The sequence below is a fragment of the Camelina sativa genome, chromosome 11 (assembly GCF_000633955.1).
Source record: "Camelina sativa cultivar DH55 chromosome 11, Cs, whole genome shotgun sequence".
Classification (NCBI taxonomy): domain Eukaryota; kingdom Viridiplantae; phylum Streptophyta; class Magnoliopsida; order Brassicales; family Brassicaceae; genus Camelina; species Camelina sativa.
In genome coordinates, this window is record NC_025695.1 from 4,561,819 (window position 1) to 4,587,414 (window position 25,596).

Here is a 25,596-nt window from a genome sequence, read left to right on the forward strand (position 1 = left end):
TTGTCATTATCTCCCTTTGGCCATTTGTAACTTTATCAACTAATTAAGCTTATTGAAGCCATTAGAGAATGAGCTGGATTCACGCACAGACTTCTGAAATATGAGCGCTTAAGGAAGTTCATTAACTTCTTCATCTCTGTCCAAAGTTGATGAATGTTTTAGCATTTAATACTCTCTACCAGTTACTGTTTCAATTATGTTAATAAAATTCCTGAAAACTGGAGAAAGAAAAGCCTTCTGTTGATAATAATTCTATACGAGCTAGAACTGAGTTCAGAACACAAGAAAGACTAAGTATATGCAACAGAGGATAGTGCAATACAATTATACAACAAACGTACTCAATACACATGTTTTTGCCTTATGTACTCGTCAAAAGGGGGTGGTCACATGTGTGTATATATATATCCATTACACATCACTCAGCTTCAACTAATTTGCTTCTCCAAGAGACCAACCGTTTTGTATTATAAAGCGACCAGTCCTTTGATTAAAGAGAAAAAAATGGCAGTCTATCCTCAGGTCAAAGCAGCTATTGTTATACCTATCACTTTAATGTCTCTGTTGATGCCTCTACTTTCTCGTCACCATTTTCCTCATTCACATCTTCGTTGGTTTTTGAGTCTTTCTGGAGAGCACGAAGCATTGCAGAGTTCACCTGTTTTCTCAATTTCGCGTTCTCAACAAAGATGTTTGCCAGTATCTTCCTCAGCTCGTCCTCCACAATTCTTGTTTCGGTATCGATGCTGAGAGATTTATCGATATCTTGAGCAGTAGCATTTTCATCAAACCCGGCCAGTAGCTGAGCCTGAAAATGGTCTACATCGTTAAAACTTGTAAAATGCACATTGCGACATTTTTTATAGCAATGCTTCACTAGTGCTGCGAAAACCTAAATATTCTACACTTAGAATTAACTTTACGCTGATGCATATATCAAGACACAGTTGAAAGCAACTCCTATACGAAGAAACCTTGGATGTCCTAAGTTGAGAAATGTGAAGTTAAATGAGAAATAAAGCAGAGATACAGCAATACCTCCTCAATTTGATCATCAGATATTGACAGCAAACGCAAAGCGTCTGATACTGCAGTTGAGTCCTCTGCGAAGTTACTGTTTCCGTCCACTGAAAAATTCAAGTTGTACTCTTTAAGCCGGTCGTGGAGAATCCTGCAGTCACTAAGCAGCTTTTTTCTAGCCGCTACAGTGTTCTCAAGTAGTTCTCTTTCCTGTTGGAGTAGTTTCTGAAAAGTGCAACATGTCCCAGTCTCAGTTGTGTTGTCTCTCTTGTTACGATGCATAGTCATGCTGCCAAATAAGAAAATATATTTAATACTATACAAGGCAGAAATTACCTCGGCTTCAGTTTTATCTGTCAAAGATTGTGTCAGCTCTTTCTCTAATTCCACATGAGAACGCCTCAGAGATTTAACCTCTTTGACAAGAACTTTAATATCTGCTTTTGATTTTGCCTCTAATTCTTCATATCGCTTAGAGAGGTCCTCTAGTTGTTGCTTTTTGGCATCCAACTCTTTCGAAAAAACATGTCTTTCAGAGATAGTTGACTGTTCAGTGGGTTCTGCATGTGAGCTCCCATCCTAGTGTAATAAGTTGCATCAGCGTGCTTCTCTAAAAGAGGGAAATTGGTTGCGAAAATAATTTTGTTGACATAGAACTATTTTAAATCATACCTCTCTTAATTTTAACTTCATTTCCATCTCGTAAGATTTTTGTCTAAGTTCTTCCATATCCCACTGCATCTGATTGAATCTTTCCCTCTCGCTCATAATAGCTTGCTCCAAGTTCTCTTTGCTTCTCTGCTTAGTAGTTTCAAGTTCCCCTTCTAGATCATCAACCTGAGCAGTAAAAAACGGCATTACAACTCTACCATTCCCTTTAAAAAAAAAAATATAAGATACGTATGTTTATAACTACAAATGAAAAACAAAAACAGTATTCGATGTTACTATTCTAATTGTACCTTCTTGTTCAGGTAATCTTTCACGGCTATCTCTTGATTTAGTCTTGCTATAAGATCTTCCATATCTGTTTTTGCATTAACAAGTCTCTCATTCGTGGCTAACAAAATTCTGTTCAATTTATTCCGAAGCTCCAGTGGAAGAACTATTTGTGCACTACCCTGCCTCTCCGGGTTACCAGCAAGCCCAGATCCAAGTGATACAGCAGGACCTCGGCGTAGATCCAGGTAGCTATCACTGCTTGAACTTAGGAGACCAGGTGTTGATGTTTCACCAGTGTGTAGAGCAAACCCATCAGCACTCTCAACAGAAAGCTTTCTATCATGCATTACTGAGTGAGATGATTCTGGTTCGGAAAGAAGTCGTGAGCCATTGTTAGCAAGAAATACACCTTTAGAAGCATTTCCATTATACACATCCTTCCCTCCTAGGATATTATTGACATATCTTGAGCGAGCTTTACGCTTGGGAAAGTCTTCAAGTTGCTCAAGAATAGTTTGGCTCATTGAAAGTCCCTCGTCAATGTTGGACATGCTGAAGTTAACGAGCTTCTCTATTGGATTTGTAATATCCTCATCCAGGGTTAGATCTTCGGTGCCAATTTCAGAAATATCATCCTGTCCTAAACTTGGTGATCCAAGCTCAGATGTTTCATAAGCAGTATCACTGCCATAGTCAGATGTGAGAGAACTCCCACCCGCATGAAACAAGCCCAGACTTGGGTGAACCAAAGGAGACGAAGTTGTGCTATTTCTATCATTATTGGCATCAGAGGCATTCTGATCTACATCTTGGCATGCTGGAAAAGCAAGATCATGTTAGACTCTAATCACATATTACAGAACTGACCAATGCACGACTTAAGTGCATACTGTAATAGCTCATACCAGACCTAGCAGCAGCTTCTAGTTCAAGAAAGGATGCAACTACGACACTTCTTGCCAATTCTATATCAGATAATAGCTTCGTTATCCACTCCTCAAGAGAGCACCTTCTCTGCAACAAGGTCACAGCTTGTGAAACAAATAGTTTGCACGAATAATTGTAATTTTTCTGCTGGGACATGGCTTTCCATATATTTTACACACATGAAGTCTACCAAAGAACTGGAGGAAGTGGAAAAAATAGCACTAAACAGAAAAGGTATTGAGAATAACAGCAGTTACACAAGTGACCTCATTCAGTTAGCCCCAAAAAACAACGCATACCTCTTCTAACACTGCTCTGCTTTTCATACGCAAGAGCCCTTTGGGGGGAGCTGACGGAAAACTTTTTCTAGGAAATGTTCTTTTAAGCTGTAAGGAAAACATGAATGTACACATGCCATCAACAACATTACATTTTTAATCATACAGAACAAAACGGAGAGTAGTATAACCCTTATATTGAAGGAGAACAAATACTTACATCGGTTAATAGCTTAAGAAAATCATTAAATCTTCTCAACACTCCTCGCATTGTGGTAACACCTTCAGGGGATTGCAAACTTACTTGAACCCTGTAAAACTGTTCCACTAAAAAATGTCATATATCAACTAAACATTTATGACAAATACAACAAAACTCTTCAGCAGCACATTGGAGCTAATTTCATTGTTCATGTTTAAGTTTGTTGATTCTAACATATTTTCAAGGTATGTAAAATGAAAATTCAGTAAAGTAGATTACCACTACAGGGTCTGAGTTTCTCGACTTTGGAAGGACGATCCAGGAAGGTATAGTGACACAGTAACTCCATCCGGTTCGTGGATCATGAGGCCATACTGTATCTCTACCACTCTGCGCCAAAAAAGAAGATAATAAAGTTTGCAGCTTCCAAATAAACAGCATATTAAAGTTTCGAATTTTGGAAACATAAGTTAAGAACTCACCCATTTGCGCGGGGGAGGACTCCAATCCATTCCCAATGGAAGCGGCGATGTACCGTCATGCCTGTGCTTCGGCGGACTCCGTCTCTGCATCACCACCTACTTAACTCTACCTATCTCTCCAGTTCTCCAAAATCAGAATCTGATATTCCGATCAGAACCAATCGGAGGCGCGGATCGAGCCAGTTAATTTCCCGATCGGGAAAACCTCGAATTACGCAATCAGAAATCTGAGGATAAGGATCGAAGAGTAGGGTTTATGAATGAGGATCGTCGTCAGATCGAGAAGAGAGAGAGAGAGAGAGAGACACACACAGAAGAAGAAGAAGGGAACAGATGGCGTCTCTCAGGGTCTTCTCTTCCTCTCTGGGTTGAATCCTAACGGACCACGGCGATTAACGGCGGTGTTGTGACGTCTACTTTTAACGGAAAAGCCGATAAAAAAACAACAACACGTGATTTGACGGAGGCGCGAAGCTTACCGTGTATTTATTATATGTAAGTCCCACCTTCTTCTTCCCGTAAGATTCGTTCGGTTTGGGTCGGTGACGGAACAATGTCCAGAGTGCCATAATCTCGAAATAAAAATGCTAGAATGCCATAGAAATATTTTTTAATTATTTTACTTTTTCTTTTTAATTAAAATTTATTGAAAAAACCAAAAACTCATCTAACATAAAATTTATTAAAATTTACCTAATATTTTGTCCCTTCGTTGATAACGTAAAACAAAATCTTATATCTAGAAAAAAAAACTGACGAAATCGAGAGAAAGAGATGGATGTAGAATCATACAAAAGAGTGAAGAAAACTGTTGAGATCTCAGGTGTTGATGGTGTTGAATCTGCGCAAAGGGAACCGATGTATCTGTGTTGGCTTCAAATCCGATGAAGATCGGGATTACATGTCGTTTCTTTTTGCCATCGGAGATAGAAACAGACTACAGCGGAGGAAACCGTGGAGAGGTTAAAATCTGGGGTCGACGGCAGAGAAGCGATGGAGAGAAGTGATGGAGAGAAGTAATGGAAGGTTGATGGTGCAGAATCAGCGACGGCGGCGACGTTAAGGTTTAGAATTATAAGTGGTTTTGATTACAGTTGTATCCGCTGTATATATCATTTGTACTAGTTGTACTTTTATATATTAGTTGTTTACGTATTCTTTATCAGTTGTACGCTCGTTGTATATATCATTTGTACTAGTTGTACTGTTTTATATTAGTTGTACTAGTTGTCGTATTCTTTATCAGTTGTACTCGTTATAATATTATATCTCAGTTGTACCAATTATCTTAGTTGTTCTATTGTACCAGTTATCCAATTTTTCTATCAGTTATTCTAGTTGTATTAATTTCTTTTAGTTGTACTATTTGTCTTTGATTTTATTAAGGGTAATTTTGTAATTTCATAATTTTTATGGCATTCAGATTAAACAGTGACATGCCAGATTAATTTTTTTCAGTTTTATGGCATTTTAGCCTCGCCCCCGTCTGTGACTCGTGTACCACGTTTTGGTTTTTGAGTTGGGTTTATCAGGCTCATTAATCTAATGTACATTGAACTTTTTGTTTGGTTGGGCTCAGCTCATTTAGCCATTATCCACGTCATTTTCATTTTTTTCTGCCATTATCTGTGCTCTATTTTTTTTTTCTTTCCAAAAAGCCTTTTTTTTTAAACAACAGAGTAAAAAATTGACTCAAACAAACTAATACGAAATAATATTATTTATATAGGTAATTAAGTGCGGAATTGAACGAACACATCACACAAGATTATCCATTTTACCATTCTGAGATCGTGGAATATAGTATAATGAAAAAAATGTAAACTCCTCTTTATTCATCTGTATGTACTCCAAATAAGGCGTAAAACCTGGCTACTCAGAAGACGTAAAACATGGTCATTTAAAAGGCGAAAACACCATTTTCACCAAATCGGAGGTTTAATATACATAATTTAAAAAAAAACACAAAAAACCTCAAAAGACTAAAGAAAAACTAATTAGTATCACTTTAAAAATATCTTATTATTCAAAAGTTACTAATCTCCATAATAATTTGGTAAACAACACAAACTCTTTCAGATATAACANATTACAGTTGTATCCGCTGTATATATCATTTGTACTAGTTGTACTTTTATATATTAGTTGTTTACGTATTCTTTATCAGTTGTACGCTCGTTGTATATATCATTTGTACTAGTTGTACTGTTTTATATTAGTTGTACTAGTTGTCGTATTCTTTATCAGTTGTACTCGTTATAATATTATATCTCAGTTGTACCAATTATCTTAGTTGTTCTATTGTACCAGTTATCCAATTTTTCTATCAGTTATTCTAGTTGTATTAATTTCTTTTAGTTGTACTATTTGTCTTTGATTTTATTAAGGGTAATTTTGTAATTTCATAATTTTTATGGCATTCAGATTAAACAGTGACATGCCAGATTAATTTTTTTCAGTTTTATGGCATTTTAGCCTCGCCCCCGTCTGTGACTCGTGTACCACGTTTTGGTTTTTGAGTTGGGTTTATCAGGCTCATTAATCTAATGTACATTGAACTTTTTGTTTGGTTGGGCTCAGCTCATTTAGCCATTATCCACGTCATTTTCATTTTTTTCTGCCATTATCTGTGCTCTATTTTTTTTTTCTTTCCAAAAAGCCTTTTTTTTTAAACAACAGAGTAAAAAATTGACTCAAACAAACTAATACGAAATAATATTATTTATATAGGTAATTAAGTGCGGAATTGAACGAACACATCACACAAGATTATCCATTTTACCATTCTGAGATCGTGGAATATAGTATAATGAAAAAAATGTAAACTCCTCTTTATTCATCTGTATGTACTCCAAATAAGGCGTAAAACCTGGCTACTCAGAAGACGTAAAACATGGTCATTTAAAAGGCGAAAACACCATTTTCACCAAATCGGAGGTTTAATATACATAATTTAAAAAAAAACACAAAAAACCTCAAAAGACTAAAGAAAAACTAATTAGTATCACTTTAAAAATATCTTATTATTCAAAAGTTACTAATCTCCATAATAATTTGGTAAACAACACAAACTCTTTCAGATATAACATGTAAAAATTATATCCTTCATATCTATAAATTTAAACGTTTTAAAAACATATATTCAAACATCAAAATTTCAAAATATTACATTTTTAAAAATAAATTTACAGTTATTACTAAAACTAAATTAATTTGATAAAATATGTGAATTTATTTTGATCCTTATATTGATTAAAAAAAAAATATTGTAATATATCAAGTTATCAACGTAGCTATCAAAAAAATATAATTTTAAAATCTGCCAGGAGGCGAAAAGGTCTCCAGGTCCAGCTAAACTCCAAGAGGAAAGAGGAGAGAGAGAGAGATTCAATAATATGCAGAAAGGGTGAAAAAAAAGAGCTAATTGGTTCTCTCTCTTTGATTGATCCATCCACCGATCTATTCATTCTTCTTTGCAGGCTCTGTTTCCGCGGGAAACCCCTCGTTGACCTTGTTTTGATTTCGGCAAGGAGAAGGAGGGATCCACGGATATGACGATTCTGTACGCTCTCGTGGCTCGTGGTACGGTAGTTCTTTCCGAGTTCAGCGTCACGGCTACGAATGCCAGCAACATCGCCAAACAGATCCTCGAGAAGGTCCCTGGAAACGGCGACAGCAACGTCTCCTACTCTCAGGATCGCTACGTCTTTCACGTTAAACGCACCGATGGCCTCACCGTCCTCTGTATGGCTGAAGAAACCGCCGGAAGTACGTCCTCCTCCATCTCCTCCCTTATTCTTCTTTTTCCCACCCCTTTATGTTTTCGATGTGTTTTCTCGAATCTTGAGCTGCTGCTTCTATGGCTTACTAGTTTTTAGGATTTTCGATCTTTTGGTCACAGTGGAATTCAAAGTCTAATCCTTTTTTTTGTTCTGGTGTGAATGATCCTTCTGATATTTATATTGATTCCTGATGAATTCAAAGTTCTTATATTTGAGATGTAATTTGTCAGGGAGTATTCCTTTTGCCNTCAAAGTTCTTATATTTGAGATGTAATTTCTCAGGGAGTATTCCTTTTGCCTTTCTTGAGGATATTCACCAGAGGTTCGTACGGACTTATGCCAGGGCTGTTCATACAGCACAAGCTTATGCCATGAATGACGAATTCTCTAGAGTTCTCAGTCAGCAGATTGAGTATTACTCTAATGATCCTAATGCAGATAGGATTAACCGGATTAAGGGTGAACTGAATCAGGTTTGAGTTTCTCTTTAAATGTTAAGTCTGACTGTGGATTTGTAAATATACTTGGTTCTGAGTCTTGGCTTTACCGTTGACAATACATACTATTTGGTTTTGGACAGGTGCGGGGTGTCATGATAGAGAACATTGACAAAGTTCTAGATAGAGGAGAACGTTTGCAGCTTCTTGTCGATAAAACCGCCAATATGCAGGGGAATACATTCCGTTTCAGAAAGCAAGCTCGTCGTTTCAGAAGCAATGTCTGGTGGAGAAATTGCAAGCTCACGTATGTTTCCTACTACCTTAACATGTTTTGTAGGTTATCCATGAAATTGAATTATTTGCAGTATTGTGATTACAAGGCCGTATGCTAAAACTAGTTATGGCCTTAGAACCCATTAAACTATGGCAAGTGAAGTTCTTTACTCACGCTCAAATTTCACATTTGTAATGGCAAGTGAAGTGCTTTAACAACCCCCCAAGTTCCGCATTTGTAATGTCAAGTATTGAAGAAATGGAATAAAACATATCCTTTGCGTAAAATTTTACTCTTAAATGAGACATAATGATTTTGGCATTTGTTAATTTGTTCCTTTATGAACAAGATCTCAAGTGAGAATCTTTCAAGAATCGAACATTGTTCCTAACCCTGTGTTTGTGTGTCTTGCAGGGTTCTCTTAATAGTACTACTACTGGTGATCATATACATCGGCGTGGCCTTTCTCTGCCATGGACCTACTCTACCATCTTGCATTTAAGTGCTTTTATCTCTTAAGGAATCCATCCCGGTTCTGTGTGTTGCCGCCACTTTTTTTCTCCTCATCTGATTGTAAGCCTCCTGTTTCCTCGGGCTTGTTCATGGGGCTTAAAATCCTTATGTTTTCAACTCACACTTATATGAAGTATTCTTATTTATAGAGCAATGTAAAAGCTCATTGCCTTGCAAGCTGTGTGAATTTTTGTTGTCATCACGTTCTATACATACATAGTGGGAAGTGAACAGGCTTGTTTTGTCTGATATGTTCATACAACTTGTCATGTTCTTTTTTGTGTGACTTCCTCTCATATAATCCATACCACCAACTTCTAAAGTCTTCTGCTAAGGGATTTGTTCATTATTTAAATCATGGATGTGAATCGGGGTCCGGATGTAAAGAATGACTACTGGTACATACGTATTTTTGTTTTCATCCTATTACGATCTAATGTTTGGAGGCTTTTCTCAACATCTTTTTTTTTTTTTTCCTGCGAACCCCATTTTATTAAGTTAGTGACATGAAACTCTCTTCTAGAGTGAGTTTTTCAGCGGTCAAAAAACTTACATGGGAAGGAAACAATACAAAGATGGATAGGTTCCTAATGAACAACAACATCCCAACATACCAAAAGGGACACAAGCAACAAGTACAACTATATAAGTTTGTACAAAGATAAAGGGGCATAAAAACCGAGGAGATAGGGTGAACCACATAGAAGATAGTCCACATGAGGAGGCGAATGGCTGTCCACAAACGAATTGCCGGTCGAAACACAACAAATTGCCACATTGGAATATAAAGATTCTGACGGGTTTTTAATAACCTAACTCGCACTAAAGATGATGAATCTTCAGCTCCCTGAAAAGGGAAGCAGCATGTAGGGAGGGAACAAGTTCCCAAGAGTCGAATGCCCGAAGAAGGATCTGAGGTAAAGCCACCTTGCCACACCACGTTGAAAGATCTAAACCAAGAGGTCACCGAAAAGCAAAGAATGCGAGGAGACCGCGGCGACAAGGGATTGGAGCCGGGGGAAAAACACGAGTGCCACCACCACATTAACATAGAGCAGGCTAAATAGGCGCTCCAAAAGACACCACCAAAACACACCACGGGCTTTTCTCAACCTCTATAAAATGACTTTATCCAATTTGGGTACAATCGGTTGTAATAGCATCAAAAAGTAAACGACATCTAGCAATCTGCCACTTTGGTTTCTCTGCCGGTAGTTAAATGATGTTTGTTGTACATGTTTGAACCTACGTATGCAAAATAGTCTCACATCCATAAGTTTGATCATAATCGAATGTAAATAAATTATTAGAAAAGCAAGACAGGAGGAGAAAAAGATAAAATAAAATATAGGTATGAGTTAAGGCCTGACGCACCTCTCTCACCAACTTGACATCTTGTCATGACACCTAATAGTAGCAAAATAAATAACTTATAGAATAGATATATGCGTGGGGAATTATATATCTTAGAATAATGTAAGTTTTTAATTTTTTTTCATGCAAAAAAAAAAATTTGCATTTCTATAATTTTAAGATCAATTTTGGTTGAACAACATCTTGTTTGAATAATGTATTTACTAATTAAAACATGAAATTTATCTTTTATATATGACATATTATTATATTTTTTTTTTATTAATTATTGGATCACAACTGACCAGTCTATTAGCTAAATTCTTATATTCGTAGGAATCCAGACTTAATCTCAAGTGTGATGATGCCTTCTATAAATAAACTTATATCGAAATGGACTAACGTCGTTTCACATTATTACAATTTTTTAAGCTGTCGGTTATATAATACGTACACTTTACGGTTTAGATATCGTTAGAAAACAGGAAAAAAAAAAAGACGGCTAGATCACGCCTCCAAAAATTATACAGTCCAATTAAAGTCTTTACTTTTTATTTTGGATAAAACCAATTAAACTCTTCACAAAATAATTTTGTATAAACGTGAATTTATTCCTTTTTCTTACACAATATAATAAAAGAAAATAAATAATAAATGTGTTATGTTTTTTTCCTTGTCTAACGCTTTCCCTCAGCGTCCCCTTCCTTCCCTCGCGGTTACTCTTCTTCTTCTTCTTCCTTCCTTCCGAATTTAATATTTTTCTTCAGAGATGGTCAATTGTCTCGTCGTCTCTGGATTTCCCCTTTTTGTCTTCTTCACTCCACCGCCTTCTTCGATTCACGTCCTCCTCTACCTCTTCTAATCCAATCTCCCTTCATCCCTCGTCATCAGCTTTGAAGTCAAATAATCTTAAAAGAGCAGATCTCTTCGTATTGATCCACTGAAACACCTGGATCTTCTTCGTTTCTGGGTTTCAATTTAAAACCTTTTTTGATGGGTTGGAGATACAAAGCTGGTTTGTTCTTGATTGGCACTGTTGTTATCATATGGGTCACCTCTGCTGAAGTTACTCAGGTGAAATGTTTAACCTCTTTAAATTTCCCCTTTTTTCGTTTTTAAAGTTTGATTCTTTTTAGGTTGTGAATGTTTGGATTTGGTTTAATCATATGGATCCAATTTCCACTCATGTTCTTCGAGCTTTTCGAGCTTCAAATTGGTGGTTTGAGAGTTTGATTCTATATTAAGAATAGATGAACCATACGCATAATGCAAATTCAGATCTCTGTTTTTACAATGTGTCAGCTTTGTATAATTTATTGAATCATTTTGACTTCAATTTTGACCAGGATATATTTACAGCATATAAGCAGCCATTTGCAGTCACATACCTTGGAGCTTCTCTTATGATTGTTTACCTTCCCATTGCATTCCTCAAAGACTGGTTTTGTCGGTATTTAGATCGACGTTCTTCCAAAACCAATAAAGTTCCTTCTTTGACCGACGGGTCTTCTTCTGTTGAGCTTGGTTCTCCTTTGAGGCACAAAATCATTGAAATGGGACTTCAAGGGACTATGACTAAGAAAGATAGCGAGGAACACCTTTCCTCACACGAAGAAGACGAGAGGCCGTTGATCGGTGGTAGAGGTAAAGATGAAGTGCAGACTCTGAAACAGGGGAAAGCTATCACTACAAAGCAGATTGCAATGTACGGGCTTTACCTCGCACCAATTTGGTTTGTAACAGAGGTGTGTTTTTTTTTTCCTTATGCTGTGTCTATTGTTTTGATGGTGCTTGAAAGTGTCTTCTTTTAACCCTTGGTAATGATATCTGTTTGCTATTTTTTGATGATACAGTATCTGTCCAATGCTGCTCTTGCACGTACGAGTGTGGCAAGCACTACTGTATTGTCTTCAACCTCGGGACTGTTTACTCTTTTCATTGGTGTCTTTTTGGGGCAAGATACTTTGAACCTGTCGAAAGTAGTTGCTGTATTTGTCAGCATGGCCGGTGTGGTCATGACGACGCTTGGGAAAACTTGGGCTGCTGATGATTCGCAATTAAATTCGTCACTGTAAGTTTCCCATCCTAACTCTTTCACCATGCATCTTTTTCTGACGTTTCATCTTGGAAAGTGAAAGAATGTGTATGTATGTACCTCAATTCAAAAGCTGACCCTGGACTGTGTTCTGAATTGATAGCTCAAAATTGTCTCATTTGATTACATGAGTTGTCCAACTTCATCAACCATATTCTTTTAACGTACAGTTGATATTTGTGTTTAGCAACGGGCAACGGTCCCTTATGGGAGATCTCTTTGGACTTCTCTCTGCAGTCTCATATGGACTATTTACAGGTTAGAAAATGTTTTTGTATATGATCCTTTAATGATTAAAAGATTTGGTGGATTTGGTGTGTTGGGGAGGATAACCTCGTGGCCACCCTTCTGTTATTGACAACACAGTGCTTCTTAAGAAGTTTACTGGTGAAGAAGGAGAAGGGGTTGATGTGCAAAAGCTGTTTGGATACATTGGACTATTCACACTTGTTGCTCTTTGGTGGCTTGGTATACCAATATCTTCCATATTATTTAGTATTGCAAGTGTATAATCCAAAACATACCATATGCGACAGGGAATCGTTTGTCTCTTAATCAAAAGTTTGGTTGTTTGTTTCAGTGTGGCCATTGACAGCACTAGGGATCGAACCCAAGTTTACGATACCACACTCTGTAAAAGTTGATGAAGTTGTCTTAGCCAACGGTTTTGTTGGAAGTGTCCTCTCTGACTATTTTTGGTATGTTTCAATGATTCTATGTTGTCAGCTTGATACTGACAAGTCTCTAGTTTATTGATAGGCTAGCTCCTAGAAAGAGGTGTGTAAATGTTAAGAGAATTACTTATATAGTTATATCTTACTTCGTACTTTTTGTAATCAAAAGGGCACTTTCTGTGGTCTGGACGACTCCACTGGTAGCAACACTGGGCATGTCTCTCACAATTCCGCTTGCAATGGTTGCTGACATGATGATTCATGGTCGGCATTATTCCGCCATATACATTCTTGGCTCTACTCAGGTAACTAAAAAACTCATGTTCTATCAAAATATGAGAAGAGGAATAATTACCCTGATGCTCAAGAACGTTTGTGTGTTTTTGTTTTCAGGTGTTTGCTGGATTCGTAATAGCTAACATATCGGACTTGTTCTCAAAGAAGCTTGGTTTGTAGCAGGATGATTCTTTGTTCTTTGTTCTTTTTTTGTGTGGTATTTGTTGGTAGAAGAAATGTGTCATAGATTCTTGGTTGAATTGAAAGCTAAAAGGGGATTTTCCCTGTTTAATGAAATGAAAGATAAGAATGTGATTAGATCATTACCCCAACGTAGAGAGAGTTGTTGTTGAGCCTAATATGAAAGAATGAAAAATATGATTTGACTCGCTCTTAAATATCAAAACTAACCAATTCCCATGATCGGACCGGACTACTCCGGAATTTATCGAAAGATCTTGGAAAACACTAATGATGGTTTGTTAGCTTAACCACAATTTACAAAGGACTAAATCACACATTTAACGTTTGGTTAAATCGAAAACCTTCTTGCAGCGTCAGAAGGTTTAGTTCGCATTATTGTTCTGTTTTGTTGTTCTCTACTTTCCTGAGATCGGACGAGATTATATAAAACAAAACTGGTCGTTTTGGGATTTGGACGATTTGCGGACGACGACCATGGCGCCGATTCTTAGATCCACTTCCCTTCTCGCTTTGTTCGTCTGCCATATTTCTCTCTTCTTCTTCTTCGCTTCCAATCTTCCGATCTCATCTGGGTAATCAATCTTTCAATCATCCTACAAATCATCTAAATTTATTTTGATTATTTTTACCTGCGTTACAGCTGCTGTTAGAGAGCTTTTAATGTTTTATTTCCTGCTTTAGTAGCTCCTTTTATATCCTTTTAGCATTAGCCTCTTAATTCGTGGTTCAGTGATCGTGATACCTTCTTTAAGCTTTTGGGTTGATGATTTTTAGCAACTTTGATTTCAATTTGATCTACTTACTTGATGAAATTTAATACATCTAAGGATGTTAGTAAATTTACCAGCTTTTTGCTGTCTTTGAATTCAGCTGTTCAATTCATTCTTTCCTTTTTCATACAGGTCTGAGGATAGCTACACGATCACGGGTAGAGTAAGGATCCCAGCAAGTAAGTTTCTTCCTTTGCCTTGTAGTTATTCTTCAATTATTTACTCAATTTGCTATCTTTTTGGGGTTTATCTGTCAATTATCTGATTTTCTAAGCCTCCGGTTTCATGGCATTGTTCAAAGGAAAAAATCCAACTATCTACTACAATTTATTTCTTCTAATAAATCTGTGAGTCTAAAATAGCAGATCAGTGGCTGTTATTACGCCTAGCTGTTATGCAACTTCCACTGGTATTATCTGTGTGTTTGTTTGCTTTGTGTAATTGATCTTAAGCTTCTCATGTATATCCGTGGCTCTATATAGTGTCACCTAGTGAGAAACTAGGGTAGATCTATAGTAATTCTGTATGCATATTTCCCTCTATACCTTACAGACCCATTGGGGAGTTTTCAATGTAGGAACTTGCTATGTAGTACGATATCTCGATAAGTAGACTGGCTTAAGAGTAGTGTTTGCTCATGGATATGAGCAGATACATTTGTTTTTTTCAATTGTTTTTTAGTTTGAGTACTGTTTTTTCGACAATGTAGTTTCTGTCATTATTGTCTTTGAGTGCTTCCTATTATTCTAAAGTTCTAACTACATGATACTTTAAACTCCATCTCGTTTCCATTATGTAATAGCCTCACTACTCTCTTTTTTTTTGCAAACTAATGTTGAAGTTATTATGGCAGGCACAGTGATTGGTCATGCAGCAAAATTCTCAAATATCAAAGTTATACTCAATGGTGGACAGAATGTTACTTTCCTCAGGCCCGATGGATACTTTACATTGTATCCTATTTTTCTTTCTTCAAATAATATTTCCTGTAGTATCTTTAAAATTTTATATGTTGGGTTATTTACTCATGACATCTACTAATTGGTTCCTTAGACATCTTTCATATACGTCATCTGTAGCTTTTGGTGTTAATATTGGTAGATGTAGTAGGTTGAGAAAACTTGATACTGTATTGTGTTGTTAAAATAAGAGTTTCGTTTTCCTTTACTAATCTAATTTCAAAGCCACAAAGTGCCAGCTGGGACTCATCTGATTGAAGTTTATGCGATGGGCTACTTCTTTTCTCCAGTAAGAGTTTTTTAGTTGCAATATTCTATGATATCCTGAACGACATCTTTTTTTTTAAAGAACTCAGTTCTCATTTGTCAATCAATGATTTCAATTAGGTGCGAGTTGATGTTAGTGCTCGACATAATGGCAAGGTTCAAGCAACACTAACAGAAACCAGGAGGAGTCTTACTGAGCTGGTTCTGGAGCCACTGCGAGCAGAGCAATACTACGAGGTGAATACTTCATACTGTGTCTTCTTCTCGTTTAGTTTTAGCTATATATGCTTCTTTCTCCTGTTCTCTGATCGATCATGTACCATTTGCACAGATGCGAGAGCCTTTCAACGTTATGGCAATTGCGAAAAGTCCAATGGGTCTTATGGTGGGATTCATGGTCGTTGTTGTGTTCTTAATGCCCAAGTTGATGGAAAACATAGGTACACTTCTCTAACCCTTCACTTGAATCCATAAGCAGTTCACAGTGTACCTAATCTCTTAGAGCTCTTTAAACCTTTACTGAACCTAATTGTTGGTATGTGTGATAAACAGATCCAGAGGAAATGAAGAGCGCACAAGAGCAGATGAGAAGCCAAGGAGTGCCTTCACTCTCTAGCTTATTGCCAGCTAGTCGCTGATAGTTCTTTCTTCAGCAGCGTTAACCAACAGTCCCAAGACACAAAGGTTTTTTTAACTTGTATAAAGAGTTAAAAACAAGTTTCAAGGATAGGCTTGGAAGAAATTAGCGACAGCAAATTCCTTAAAGCGATCTAACATTGGGTTTACAAGATTGGTTAGTTGTANCTGGAGCCACTGCGAGCAGAGCAATACTACGAGGTGAATACTTCATACTGTGTCTTCTTCTCGTTTAGTTTTAGCTATATATGCTTCTTTCTCCTGTTCTCTGATCGATCATGTACCATTTGCACAGATGCGAGAGCCTTTCAACGTTATGGCAATTGCGAAAAGTCCAATGGGTCTTATGGTGGGATTCATGGTCGTTGTTGTGTTCTTAATGCCCAAGTTGATGGAAAACATAGGTACACTTCTCTAACCCTTCACTTGAATCCATAAGCAGTTCACAGTGTACCTAATCTCTTAGAGCTCTTTAAACCTTTACTGAACCTAATTGTTGGTATGTGTGATAAACAGATCCAGAGGAAATGAAGAGCGCACAAGAGCAGATGAGAAGCCAAGGAGTGCCTTCACTCTCTAGCTTATTGCCAGCTAGTCGCTGATAGTTCTTTCTTCAGCAGCGTTAACCAACAGTCCCAAGACACAAAGGTTTTTTTAACTTGTATAAAGAGTTAAAAACAAGTTTCAAGGATAGGCTTGGAAGAAATTAGCGACAGCAAATTCCTTAAAGCGATCTAACATTGGGTTTACAAGATTGGTTAGTTGTAGAGACTGTTGGAAACTGACATTAAGTGTGTGCATTGTTTTTTTTTTTTGGTCTTTTTATTCATGATTAATGAATTGCTCTCTTCTATTATTTTTTTTGGTTTAGAATGTTTTATTAAGTCCATTACACGAATCCTACTATCCAAATCAAAAATAAAATTTACATGTTTCCACAATGTTTATAAACCCTTCCGATGTATGCATGTTGAGTTGTTTATTGTGATGATGGTAACCCGCTGAGTGTATCAGAGTGTTCAAAACTTGTTTTATCGTCACCTCAAATCGTAATGATGATCGCCGACGACCACAAAGAAACGGTTCCTTTGCCAAACAGAAAAAAACACTTTTTTTATAGAAAATCCAAAAAAGAAATCGAACAAGGAAAACATAAATCCAAAGCTACATTATATTATCTATTAACTTTCCTTGTTCACTTTCTCGATTTCGAATCTGAGAATTTGTATCTCTCCCTCTCGTTGTGGATTGAGATGATGGAGAGCTTACCAACGACGGTCTCAGCTAAATCAGACCGGCGAGGTAGGTCGTCCAAGTCTCAGAATAACTCCAAGCCCTCTCTTATCTTAGCCTTCTTCTCTTGCCTTGCTTGGCTCTACGTCGCTGGCCGGTACGTCACTTTTTTCTTTTATCCTTTTCTCTATTTCCGATTGACTTGTTTCTCGGGAGTGATAATAAAATCTCAGTGATTCTAGATTTGTTCTTCGAATTGCATCCCGAAATCGAATTATTGGAGTTTTAAGAATCGTCATCGTGATAGAACAATGTTTTCGTTCGTTGTTGTTGATAGATTCATAGATCTCGCAGATGCTAGATTTATATAATATCAGATATAACTGTATTGCAATGTGTTTTTCGGGTTGGTATCAGTTGATTCTGATCTCTATTATGGTGGTGTTTGTTTCTTACTTGTATTAGGTTATGGCAAGATGCGCAGTACAGAGCAGCACTCAATACTGTGCTTAAGAATAATTATGATCAGGTTGGTTATTCCTTGTGCCTCTTTTGAATTAGAAAGTTAGAAACTAGTATCCCTTCAGACGAGTCATTTTCACTAATTAAATGTTTTTGTCTTCAATGTTGATCATGTTCTTTGTGGAGTATAGAGGCCTAAGGTTCTTACGGTGGAGGACAAGCTTGTGGTTCTTGGATGCAAGTAAGTTTGGTTTTTATTTATTTATGATTGTATGTTTTTTCTTATCCTGCATGTACTGACTAACACACAATGTAACTGTTTAATAGAGATCTTGAGAGGAGAATTGTTGAAACTGAAATGGAGTTGGCACAGGCAAAGAGTGAAGGCTATCTTAAAAACCAGAAAAGTGTCTCTTCTTCAGGGAAGAAGATGCTTGCTGTTATTGGAGTTTACACAGGCTTTGGAAGTCACTTGAAGCGCAATAAGTTTAGAGGCTCTTGGATGCCACGAGGTAGAATTATCACCTGCTTTGTTTTGGTACGATACATAAGTTTTCTCTTATGAAACTTTCTTCTCTTTAGATGATGCTCTGAAAAAACTTGAGGAAAGAGGAGTTGTCATACGCTTTGTGATTGGTCGGAGGTTTTCCTACTCACTTTCGTCTTCATTTCTTTAGAATTTTGTTTTCAATTGCAAAGTTTTTCACGGTCTAATGTTAATGCTTTATAAATTGCCAGTGCTAACCGAGGTGATAGCCTAGATAGGAAAATTGACGAAGAAAATCGTGCAACTAAAGACTTTTTGATTCTTGTAAGTAACGATAACTCTTTTGCTTCTTTTTGTTGCCTGCTTATTTAAATTTCGTCTTACTGATGTGGCTTCCAATCTATATTTTCTCTCGAAATATGATGGATTATTAGGAGAATCACGAGGAAGCCCAAGAAGAGTTACCGAAGAAAGTGAAGTTCTTCTACAGTGCTGCTGTTCAGAATTGGGATGCAGAGTTTTATGTCAAAGTTGATGACAACGTGGACCTAGATCTTGGTAATACTTTCTCTTTCATGTCTTTGTCTTGCAAAGCTATTTTTGGTCCAATCAGAATAGCAACGATGTCCTTGAGTGACATGTTTTCGATCTAACAGAGGGGATGATTGGGCTTCTTGAAACCCGCCGTGGTCAAGATGGTGCTTACATTGGGTGCATGAAGTCTGGAGATGTGATTACTGAAGAGTTCGTATATTCTCTACTATCTTCAGTTCACATAATTGAGACTTCTAAGCTGTGACTATGAACATTCTCATTCTCATATTTTATGGGTGATTTCTTTGTGGTATACAGGGGAAGTCAATGGTATGAGCCTGAGTGGTGGAAATTTGGGGATGACAAATCGTAAGTGTCTTGTACCTCAGAAGTCTTCTAGTTTATGTTAAGCCCTCGTGACCTGTGTTGTGTGTACTCAATTTATTTATTCGGTCTATATAGGTACTTCCGTCATGCAACTGGTTCGCTTGTAATACTCTCCAAAAATCTGGCTCAGTATATCAATATAAACAGGTGAGGTTTCACATTTTGGCAGAAGATTTAGTCTCACAAAGAGTATATATGTCACACAAACCTAAGTTCATAATCATGGTTTATATCTTTCCTCGGTGTACATATAAATGTAGTGGATTGTTGAAGACCTATGCGTTTGATGATACCACAATTGGATCATGGATGATTGGCGTCCAGGCAACATATATAGACGACAATCGCCTTTGCTGCAGCAGCACAAGACAAGGTGTGAATACTAAAATCTCTCACAAAAATTATTCTCATGATTAACTGAAGAATGCTTAGGTTTTGTTTTGTGATGTTAGACCACAAATCATTTGGTCTTAGCAGCAGCTTGTTAAATTTACAACCAATGTAAATCTGTTTATTTTGCAGAAAAAGTATGTTCCATGGCATGATCGATGCATAGCTGATCCTCTTGGCCCCAAGCAAAGTNGGTGAGGTTTCACATTTTGGCAGAAGATTTAGTCTCACAAAGAGTATATATGTCACACAAACCTAAGTTCATAATCATGGTTTATATCTTTCCTCGGTGTACATATAAATGTAGTGGATTGTTGAAGACCTATGCGTTTGATGATACCACAATTGGATCATGGATGATTGGCGTCCAGGCAACATATATAGACGACAATCGCCTTTGCTGCAGCAGCACAAGACAAGGTGTGAATACTAAAATCTCTCACAAAAATTATTCTCATGATTAACTGAAGAATGCTTAGGTTTTGTTTTGTGATGTTAGACCACAAATCATTTGGTCTTAGCAGCAGCTTGTTAAATTTACAACCAATGTAAATCTGTTTATTTTGCAGAAAAAGTATGTTCCATGGCATGATCGATGCATAGCTGATCCTCTTGGCCCCAAGCAAAGTCACGACGGTTTCTCATTGCATTCATGGTGCTTCGATCCTCTTTGAAGCAAATTCTTGGACCCGAAACCAAATTTATAATTCGTTTTGTTAGAATGAGTATGATTAGGCCATTTGTTACAGTTTGTGATTAGGACACATCCCTTGAGCTTTGGAGTAAGAAAATGGGGGAATGGTATAGTTGTGAATGAAGTATAATTTTTCCGTTGTTTATCATTTCTCCGTCCATTTTAGCTCAATCTCTGAGAAGACTTTTTATTTTGTTATTTTCTGGTTAATAATATCAAAATAGTATGTGTAGATAGATGTAAATGACAATATAATTCAAATATTAACAGAATATCTCATACGTCAATTTTTGAATGTGTTAATGAATTTATAGTGGAAATAAAAATTATAAAGTTCTAAACATGACAATAAAATTTAAAGTGGAACAGATTTGAAAACTTGCTGATAAAACAAAAACGGCCGGCTCTCATTTGCCTAATTTCATGCGTTATTCAACTGGTTTAACATAACCAAAGAAGTTCAACACACGACTTGAATCGGTACAGAAAATATTACATGGTGGAGGTGGGACTCAAATAATACAACAAAAATATTTTAAGCACCACATAAATATACTTCCTTTATACAACAAAGAAAAGTACTTCAAAAGTTGTACTTCAAATTCAGAATCCTACCAAAATAGTTTTGACTCAAATAAACATTGCGGTCAAAGAATTAGCTTCAGCCTTTAAACAAAACAAAGGCAATAACTTTAACCTAATAATTGAATAAACCTTTAAACAAAATTATTAGTTTCCATACCATAGGTTTTCTATTTTCATACCATAAGTTATGACTAAATTGCAACAAGTAAGTTAAAGTCATGACTATCCAAAAAAAAATTGTAATATATAAATTAACACCAACGCCTCCCTATAAAAAAGACGAACATCACATTTGAACACCCACCACAATACTCATAGTTACTACGTACGTTTTCCAAAATTCTTTGAGAAAAAAAAACTCCAAAGAAGGACAAACAATGGCATCAAACGCTTGCAAACTCCTTTGCCTTGTTCTAGTCTTCGCATTCATCAACCAAGGTATATTTATATACACTATTCATACAAACACAATTATATTATAGTATCAAATTCGTATTATATATTATATTATATAATTCAAATTCAAATTATATTATATTATGTAATTAAAAAGAAAATTTATATATCTTTGTTATTACATAAAGGAAATTAATATATAACTTTGTTTATCCTTGGGAAATTTGGAAGGGTATGGAGACTGTCATCTAAATTACCTATCAGTGAAACAATCGAAGACCGGAAAAATGATTGAGAACAAACCGGAGTGGGAAGTGAGAGTAAGGAACCCTTGTATTAGGTGCAAATTCCAGTACGCAAAGTTGTTATGTGTCGGTTTCAAATCGGTCACTCCCGTCCCTACCTCGTCGTTGTCGAAATCAGGCGACATTTGTCTCCTCAACGCCGGTAATTTCATCTTCCCGCACGTGGACTTCGTTTTCAAATACGTATGGGACACCAGCTTCGACCTCAAGGTCATCGACGGCGTCATCGTTTGCCCTTAAATTTAATTTCTACCCGTCTTTTTCGGTTTGATTCCGTTTTGGTTCATGTTTGTTTTGTTGTTCATTGGGCATATGAAACTGATGATACTTACCTAACTGTTGTCCTAATCATTAGTTTACGGATTAATAAAGATGCTCGTTATTATACTATTGCTTACCTTTTCTGTTAATTTTTCAATTCACTTTATGTTAATACTGGAGATATCAGAAACGACTTACGTCACGTAACATTCGTGTTTGCATTATTTTTTTTTTGGAGTAATTTTAGTGTTTAGATGGTTATTCAGGTCAAACATGCGAATAAATAAATAAAAAGAACAGTCAAACGGTGAAAAACATAGAAAATGAGACTTCTATAGATGTTTATAACAAACAAGTGGCAATTTCTCATAGATTCTTATCTTATTAGGCCCAATGGTTCCCTACTTACTTCCCTTCCATTCCCTTCCCTTCCCTATATAAATACTAGAATCACAATTTATACTCATATATTGACTGATTGCTACATTTTCTAAAATCTCTACTAGATCATCCAAAGGTCAGGCAATGACAACAAAGGCTTGCAAATTCCTTTGCCTCGTTCTCTTCTTTGCCTTTGTCACCCAAGGTACGTATATATATCGTGAACACGATTATCTTATTCATATTATTCTCATTTAGTGTTGTTAATCAGACAATAATTTGTCTTTTCCTTGGAATATAATTAGGGTATGGGTCTGACGCCGGTAATTTTTATTCTCTCAAGAGCCTTTCGGTGAAACAATCGAAGACCGGAAAAATGGTAAAGAACAAACCGGAGTGGGAAGTGAAAGTGATGAATTCGTCTCCCTGCTATTTCACTTTCACAACGATGTCATGTGTCGGTTTCCAATCGGTCACTCCCATCCCCGATTCCGTGGTATCCAAGTCCGGTGATATCTGTCTCCTCTACAAAGACTCGGCGTTCCATGACTTCAGTTTCAAGTACGTATGGGACACGAGCTTCGACCTCAAGATCCTCTCCGGCAGCATCGCTTGCTCTTGATATTTTCTACCCGGTTTGATCCGGTCTTGCTTCAGTTCATGTTATTTTACTTACTTGGGCATATATGTAATTGATGATTTTTGTTGGCTTAAACAAAAAGTTGTCAGATTCATCTGCTTGAGATTAATAAAGACTTTTCAAACAAAAGTTTGCTATTTAATTATTTGCATGAGAAGAGAAACCAAGAATTAGAACCGGGTAATAAACCTCGAGAGTTGAGAATATATATTAACCACGAGGAGATGAAACGATCTAGACAAAATACTGAAACCCTAGAGAAGAAACGAAGAGTCGAGAGAGTTTCAGTTGAACGATTCAAAAGGCAATAAGATCCACTGGCTCCTCATGAAGTACAGTTTAAATGGTCATTCGCCATGATATGAACGATAGAATTCAGAAGCTGTTTAATTACAAGTCTAAATTAAAATAATGCAAACACGAACGTTACGTGACGTAAGTCGTAACTGATCATCTTCATGTCAGCAAAGAGAGGAAACATGCACCGTCCAATAGTGTAAACTCATTTAAGAAGAAAATGAATTCTTAGAGAAAAGATATGTATTAATATTAAATTAATCTTTAAAACGGTTTAAATTAATAAAACAAATAATAAATACACTATTTTGGATTCAACGTTTACATTAAGAGTTAAATTATTTAAATTTATTTAAATTTATTAGTCTCATATTAATTTAAATTTAAATTATTTAAATTTAACATTTTTAGATTTAGGATTTGATTTTAGACTATATGATTAACTTATTACAGTATATATTAATTTATTAGTCTCATATTAATGATTTATATATATATATATATATATATATATTTAACAACTTTAAACAATTACTTGATTATAGTATAGTATTATTTTCTTTCTTTACTTTTTCTTCTTTTTATTGTCCTTTTTCGTCTAAAATATGTTACTCTAGTTTTATGAAACCAAGCATCGTATCTACATAATTTAAGGCAGCAACAGAGAATTAAACATATGAAATGTATATAAATTGGAGTCGCTCATCTCTCGTTCTCTCTCTCTCCATAAACACAAGTAACAACAACAAATTGACAATGGTATTTGCCCGTAAATGTTTTGTTGTTTTTCTCGTTCTCTCTATGTTCTCTCAAGGTAAATTAATCAATCGAATCTCGACCAACCTTTTCGTATGTAGTTTCATGCCTTATTGCCTTTAATCATCATCTTGGAGTGTCGTCTAATCCAGTTTCAATTAGGAATGATCGGTTTTGATCTCGCTTTTTGGATCATATAGAAATATATATATAGTCTGAACTAAGATTGAATCTCACTTGGTTAATTCGTTGTAATTAAAGCGTTTACGGTCTCCGATCTTTAGTTCGATTTCAGTTACGTTTACTTTGGTATATTTGGTCTTCGATCATGTCGTTTTTTTTTTCCTTGGGGATGCTACTATATATATAGCTTAAACAGGATTCAACATTCTTAATATCATGCTTATGACTTGTTGTCCAAAAATACCATTATAATATATGTCCATGACTTCATGCATCAGTTTTTTTTTTTTTTTTTTTTTTATAATCAATTATTATCCTGAGTTACAAAACTAATGAAAGAGAGCATGAAACAATAACCGGCAGGACTGTGCCGCTGCACTTTCGGTTTGATCCGGATCGGAACGGTGAGAACCGGGAGAGAAATCGCTGGACAACCGGAGTGGAAAGTGACGGTAACCAACACGTGTAATTGTCTTCAGAAGCAGGTGACACTGTCTTGCGAAGGGTTTGCTCCTGCGAAGCCTGTCAAGCCATGGCTGCTTAAGCCACAAGGAAACACGTGTCTTCTGATTATAGGAGCAGCTTTGCCAGCTGGCGCAACCGCTCAGTTCGCTTACGCCGGCCAGCCTTACATCTTCAGACCCGTTGGTTCCACGGTCGACCCAAGTTGCATGAACTGATTTCTTCGTTGTTACAACTTCTTATTAAAAAAAAAAAAACATTTAGTAGAAATGTTATCATCATATATTTCTTGCGACTCAAGGACGAAGATGTTATGACTTCTTGTGTGAAACTTGAGTTACATACAGAAATGTTAGAAGACTAATTGGCATATGATCTACAGAGAAATAACGCCTGTTATCATTTCCTCTTCTTCATCTTCTTATTGATCTTTCTCTATTGTCTTCAACTTCATCATCATATATCATGCGTACTCTTCTTCTACCTCACCTCTTTGATCATCTTCTTTGTTTGCGCCTTCGCCTTCGTCATGGTCTTAATCATATTTCTCTCTCTCACTTGCGTCTTTATTCTCATCTATTGTCACACATAGATTTTTAATGTATTTCTTCGATGATGATTCTTCAATCTTGCGATTAAACACTCATTTCTCAAAGGTTTGATCCATTGCCATCAAAAATTCAATGTTTTTGGCTACTTATTTACCAAAATTTTAAATTCATACTTGTGGTAGGCATGCTTTCAAAACCAGTTGGCCGATTGTGTAAACTAACATTTTTATTGAATTGAATTGAATTTAGGATTTCGTTTAGGAAGAAAATATGCTGTTCTTAGAAATGTAATTTAATATTTATAAATCATTGAATATGACTTTCCTTAAATATGTGAAATTTTGACTAAAAGTCTAAAACCAACTATATTTGAATTTGATACCTTAATTCTCCAAAATTTACTTTTAAATTCATCTAAATCTTTCAATTCCATTCAAAATTCCTAAAATTTAGAGTGTCCAAAATAAATAGAATTAATTGAGAGATTCAATATGCCTT

At 36.2% G+C, this 25,596-nt stretch overlaps 8 protein-coding genes and 1 long non-coding RNA gene across 10 annotated transcripts; 8 read left to right on the top strand and 1 right to left on the bottom strand.

The window, feature by feature from the left end:
- LOC104721615 lies at positions 269-4,411 on the bottom strand. The gene is made up of 12 exons (XM_019233195.1): positions 4,331-4,411; positions 4,164-4,226; positions 3,852-4,078; positions 3,649-3,759; positions 3,388-3,486; positions 3,189-3,275; positions 2,868-2,976; positions 1,983-2,779; positions 1,693-1,857; positions 1,357-1,599; positions 1,039-1,245; positions 269-808 (listed from the first exon to the last, which is right to left on the bottom strand). Exons 3-12 carry the CDS (start codon positions 3,939-3,941, stop codon positions 548-550), a joined length of 2,169 nt encoding a protein of 722 aa, XP_019088740.1. The 5' UTR covers positions 3,942-4,078; positions 4,164-4,226; positions 4,331-4,411; the 3' UTR covers positions 269-547.
- Positions 7,190-9,143, top strand: LOC104721616 (vesicle-associated membrane protein 711). The gene is made up of 4 exons (XM_010439646.2): positions 7,190-7,619; positions 7,916-8,106; positions 8,214-8,377; positions 8,762-9,143. The coding sequence occupies exons 1-4, from the start codon at positions 7,403-7,405 to the stop codon at positions 8,847-8,849; spliced, it is 660 nt and encodes a 219-aa protein (XP_010437948.1). The 5' UTR covers positions 7,190-7,402; the 3' UTR covers positions 8,850-9,143.
- Positions 10,877-13,584, top strand: LOC104721617 (uncharacterized vacuolar membrane protein YML018C). Of its 2 annotated transcripts, XM_010439647.2 has the most exons (8): positions 10,878-11,287; positions 11,560-11,958; positions 12,067-12,284; positions 12,496-12,566; positions 12,675-12,776; positions 12,889-13,006; positions 13,152-13,287; positions 13,376-13,584. In XM_010439647.2, exons 1-8 carry the CDS (start codon positions 11,207-11,209, stop codon positions 13,436-13,438), a joined length of 1,188 nt encoding a protein of 395 aa, XP_010437949.1. In that variant the 5' UTR covers positions 10,878-11,206; the 3' UTR covers positions 13,439-13,584. The 2 variants fall into 2 exon arrangements, with proteins under 2 accessions (XP_010437950.1, XP_010437949.1); XM_010439648.1 differs by lacking the exon at positions 12,067-12,284 and having other exon boundaries at positions 10,877-11,287; positions 12,479-12,566.
- On the top strand, positions 13,829-16,251 carry LOC104721618 (ER membrane protein complex subunit 7 homolog). Its single transcript, XM_010439649.2, has 7 exons — positions 13,829-14,034; positions 14,365-14,411; positions 15,086-15,185; positions 15,417-15,480; positions 15,579-15,695; positions 15,790-15,898; positions 16,011-16,251. Exons 1-7 carry the CDS (start codon positions 13,937-13,939, stop codon positions 16,094-16,096), a joined length of 621 nt encoding a protein of 206 aa, XP_010437951.1. The 5' UTR covers positions 13,829-13,936; the 3' UTR covers positions 16,097-16,251.
- LOC104721619 (hydroxyproline O-galactosyltransferase HPGT2) lies at positions 17,170-19,779 on the top strand. Its single transcript, XM_010439650.2, has 12 exons — positions 17,170-17,484; positions 17,793-17,856; positions 17,981-18,030; positions 18,117-18,301; positions 18,372-18,432; positions 18,528-18,600; positions 18,711-18,834; positions 18,933-19,020; positions 19,129-19,179; positions 19,273-19,344; positions 19,458-19,570; positions 19,720-19,779. The coding sequence occupies exons 1-12, from the start codon at positions 17,348-17,350 to the stop codon at positions 19,740-19,742; spliced, it is 1,041 nt and encodes a 346-aa protein (XP_010437952.1). The 5' UTR covers positions 17,170-17,347; the 3' UTR covers positions 19,743-19,779.
- On the top strand, positions 19,846-20,517 carry LOC104721621. Its single transcript, XR_757051.2, has 2 exons — positions 19,846-20,007; positions 20,157-20,517. It is a non-coding gene; the product is annotated as an uncharacterized LOC104721621 (long non-coding RNA).
- On the top strand, positions 21,190-21,860 carry LOC104721622. Its single transcript, XM_010439651.2, has 2 exons — positions 21,190-21,304; positions 21,494-21,860. The coding sequence occupies exons 1-2, from the start codon at positions 21,244-21,246 to the stop codon at positions 21,805-21,807; spliced, it is 375 nt and encodes a 124-aa protein (XP_010437953.1). The 5' UTR covers positions 21,190-21,243; the 3' UTR covers positions 21,808-21,860.
- On the top strand, positions 22,277-22,978 carry LOC104721623. The gene is made up of 2 exons (XM_010439652.2): positions 22,277-22,414; positions 22,515-22,978. Exons 1-2 carry the CDS (start codon positions 22,354-22,356, stop codon positions 22,829-22,831), a joined length of 378 nt encoding a protein of 125 aa, XP_010437954.1. The 5' UTR covers positions 22,277-22,353; the 3' UTR covers positions 22,832-22,978.
- LOC104721624 lies at positions 23,854-24,926 on the top strand. Its single transcript, XM_010439653.2, has 2 exons — positions 23,854-23,960; positions 24,449-24,926. The coding sequence occupies exons 1-2, from the start codon at positions 23,903-23,905 to the stop codon at positions 24,763-24,765; spliced, it is 375 nt and encodes a 124-aa protein (XP_010437955.1). The 5' UTR covers positions 23,854-23,902; the 3' UTR covers positions 24,766-24,926.

Excerpts from the sequence above, each read along its gene's own strand:
- LOC104721615 (XM_019233195.1), bottom strand. The coding sequence starts at position 3,941 with ATGCAGAGACGGAGTCCGCCGAAGCACAGGCATGACGGTACATCGCCG. Across the intron at positions 3,760-3,851 it reads GTCCTCCCCCGCGCAAATGG|AGTGGTAGAGATACAGTATG; the intron begins GTGAGTTCTTAA and ends TTTTTGGCGCAG. Across the intron at positions 2,780-2,867 it reads AGAAGCTGCTGCTAGGTCTG|CATGCCAAGATGTAGATCAG; the intron begins GTATGAGCTATT and ends TTGCTTTTCCAG.
- LOC104721616 (XM_010439646.2), top strand. The coding sequence starts at position 7,403 with ATGACGATTCTGTACGCTCTCGTGGCTCGTGGTACGGTAGTTCTTTCC. Across the intron at positions 8,107-8,213 it reads TTAAGGGTGAACTGAATCAG|GTGCGGGGTGTCATGATAGA; the intron begins GTTTGAGTTTCT and ends GGTTTTGGACAG. Across the intron at positions 8,378-8,761 it reads TGGAGAAATTGCAAGCTCAC|GGTTCTCTTAATAGTACTAC; the intron begins GTATGTTTCCTA and ends TGTGTCTTGCAG.
- LOC104721617 (XM_010439647.2), top strand. The coding sequence starts at position 11,207 with ATGGGTTGGAGATACAAAGCTGGTTTGTTCTTGATTGGCACTGTTGTT. Across the intron at positions 12,285-12,495 it reads TCGCAATTAAATTCGTCACT|CAACGGGCAACGGTCCCTTA; the intron begins GTAAGTTTCCCA and ends ATTTGTGTTTAG. Across the intron at positions 12,777-12,888 it reads TGTTGCTCTTTGGTGGCTTG|TGTGGCCATTGACAGCACTA; the intron begins GTATACCAATAT and ends TGTTTGTTTCAG.
- LOC104721618 (XM_010439649.2), top strand. The coding sequence starts at position 13,937 with ATGGCGCCGATTCTTAGATCCACTTCCCTTCTCGCTTTGTTCGTCTGC. Across the intron at positions 14,412-15,085 it reads TAGAGTAAGGATCCCAGCAA|GCACAGTGATTGGTCATGCA; the intron begins GTAAGTTTCTTC and ends TTATTATGGCAG. Across the intron at positions 15,899-16,010 it reads CAAGTTGATGGAAAACATAG|ATCCAGAGGAAATGAAGAGC; the intron begins GTACACTTCTCT and ends TGTGATAAACAG.
- LOC104721619 (XM_010439650.2), top strand. The coding sequence starts at position 17,348 with ATGATGGAGAGCTTACCAACGACGGTCTCAGCTAAATCAGACCGGCGA. Across the intron at positions 17,485-17,792 it reads TGGCTCTACGTCGCTGGCCG|GTTATGGCAAGATGCGCAGT; the intron begins GTACGTCACTTT and ends TACTTGTATTAG. Across the intron at positions 18,601-18,710 it reads CTAAAGACTTTTTGATTCTT|GAGAATCACGAGGAAGCCCA; the intron begins GTAAGTAACGAT and ends ATGGATTATTAG.
- LOC104721622 (XM_010439651.2), top strand. The coding sequence starts at position 21,244 with ATGGCATCAAACGCTTGCAAACTCCTTTGCCTTGTTCTAGTCTTCGCA. Across the intron at positions 21,305-21,493 it reads CTTCGCATTCATCAACCAAG|GGTATGGAGACTGTCATCTA; the intron begins GTATATTTATAT and ends GAAATTTGGAAG.
- LOC104721623 (XM_010439652.2), top strand. The coding sequence starts at position 22,354 with ATGACAACAAAGGCTTGCAAATTCCTTTGCCTCGTTCTCTTCTTTGCC. Across the intron at positions 22,415-22,514 it reads CTTTGCCTTTGTCACCCAAG|GGTATGGGTCTGACGCCGGT; the intron begins GTACGTATATAT and ends GAATATAATTAG.
- LOC104721624 (XM_010439653.2), top strand. The coding sequence starts at position 23,903 with ATGGTATTTGCCCGTAAATGTTTTGTTGTTTTTCTCGTTCTCTCTATG. Across the intron at positions 23,961-24,448 it reads TCTCTCTATGTTCTCTCAAG|GACTGTGCCGCTGCACTTTC; the intron begins GTAAATTAATCA and ends AATAACCGGCAG.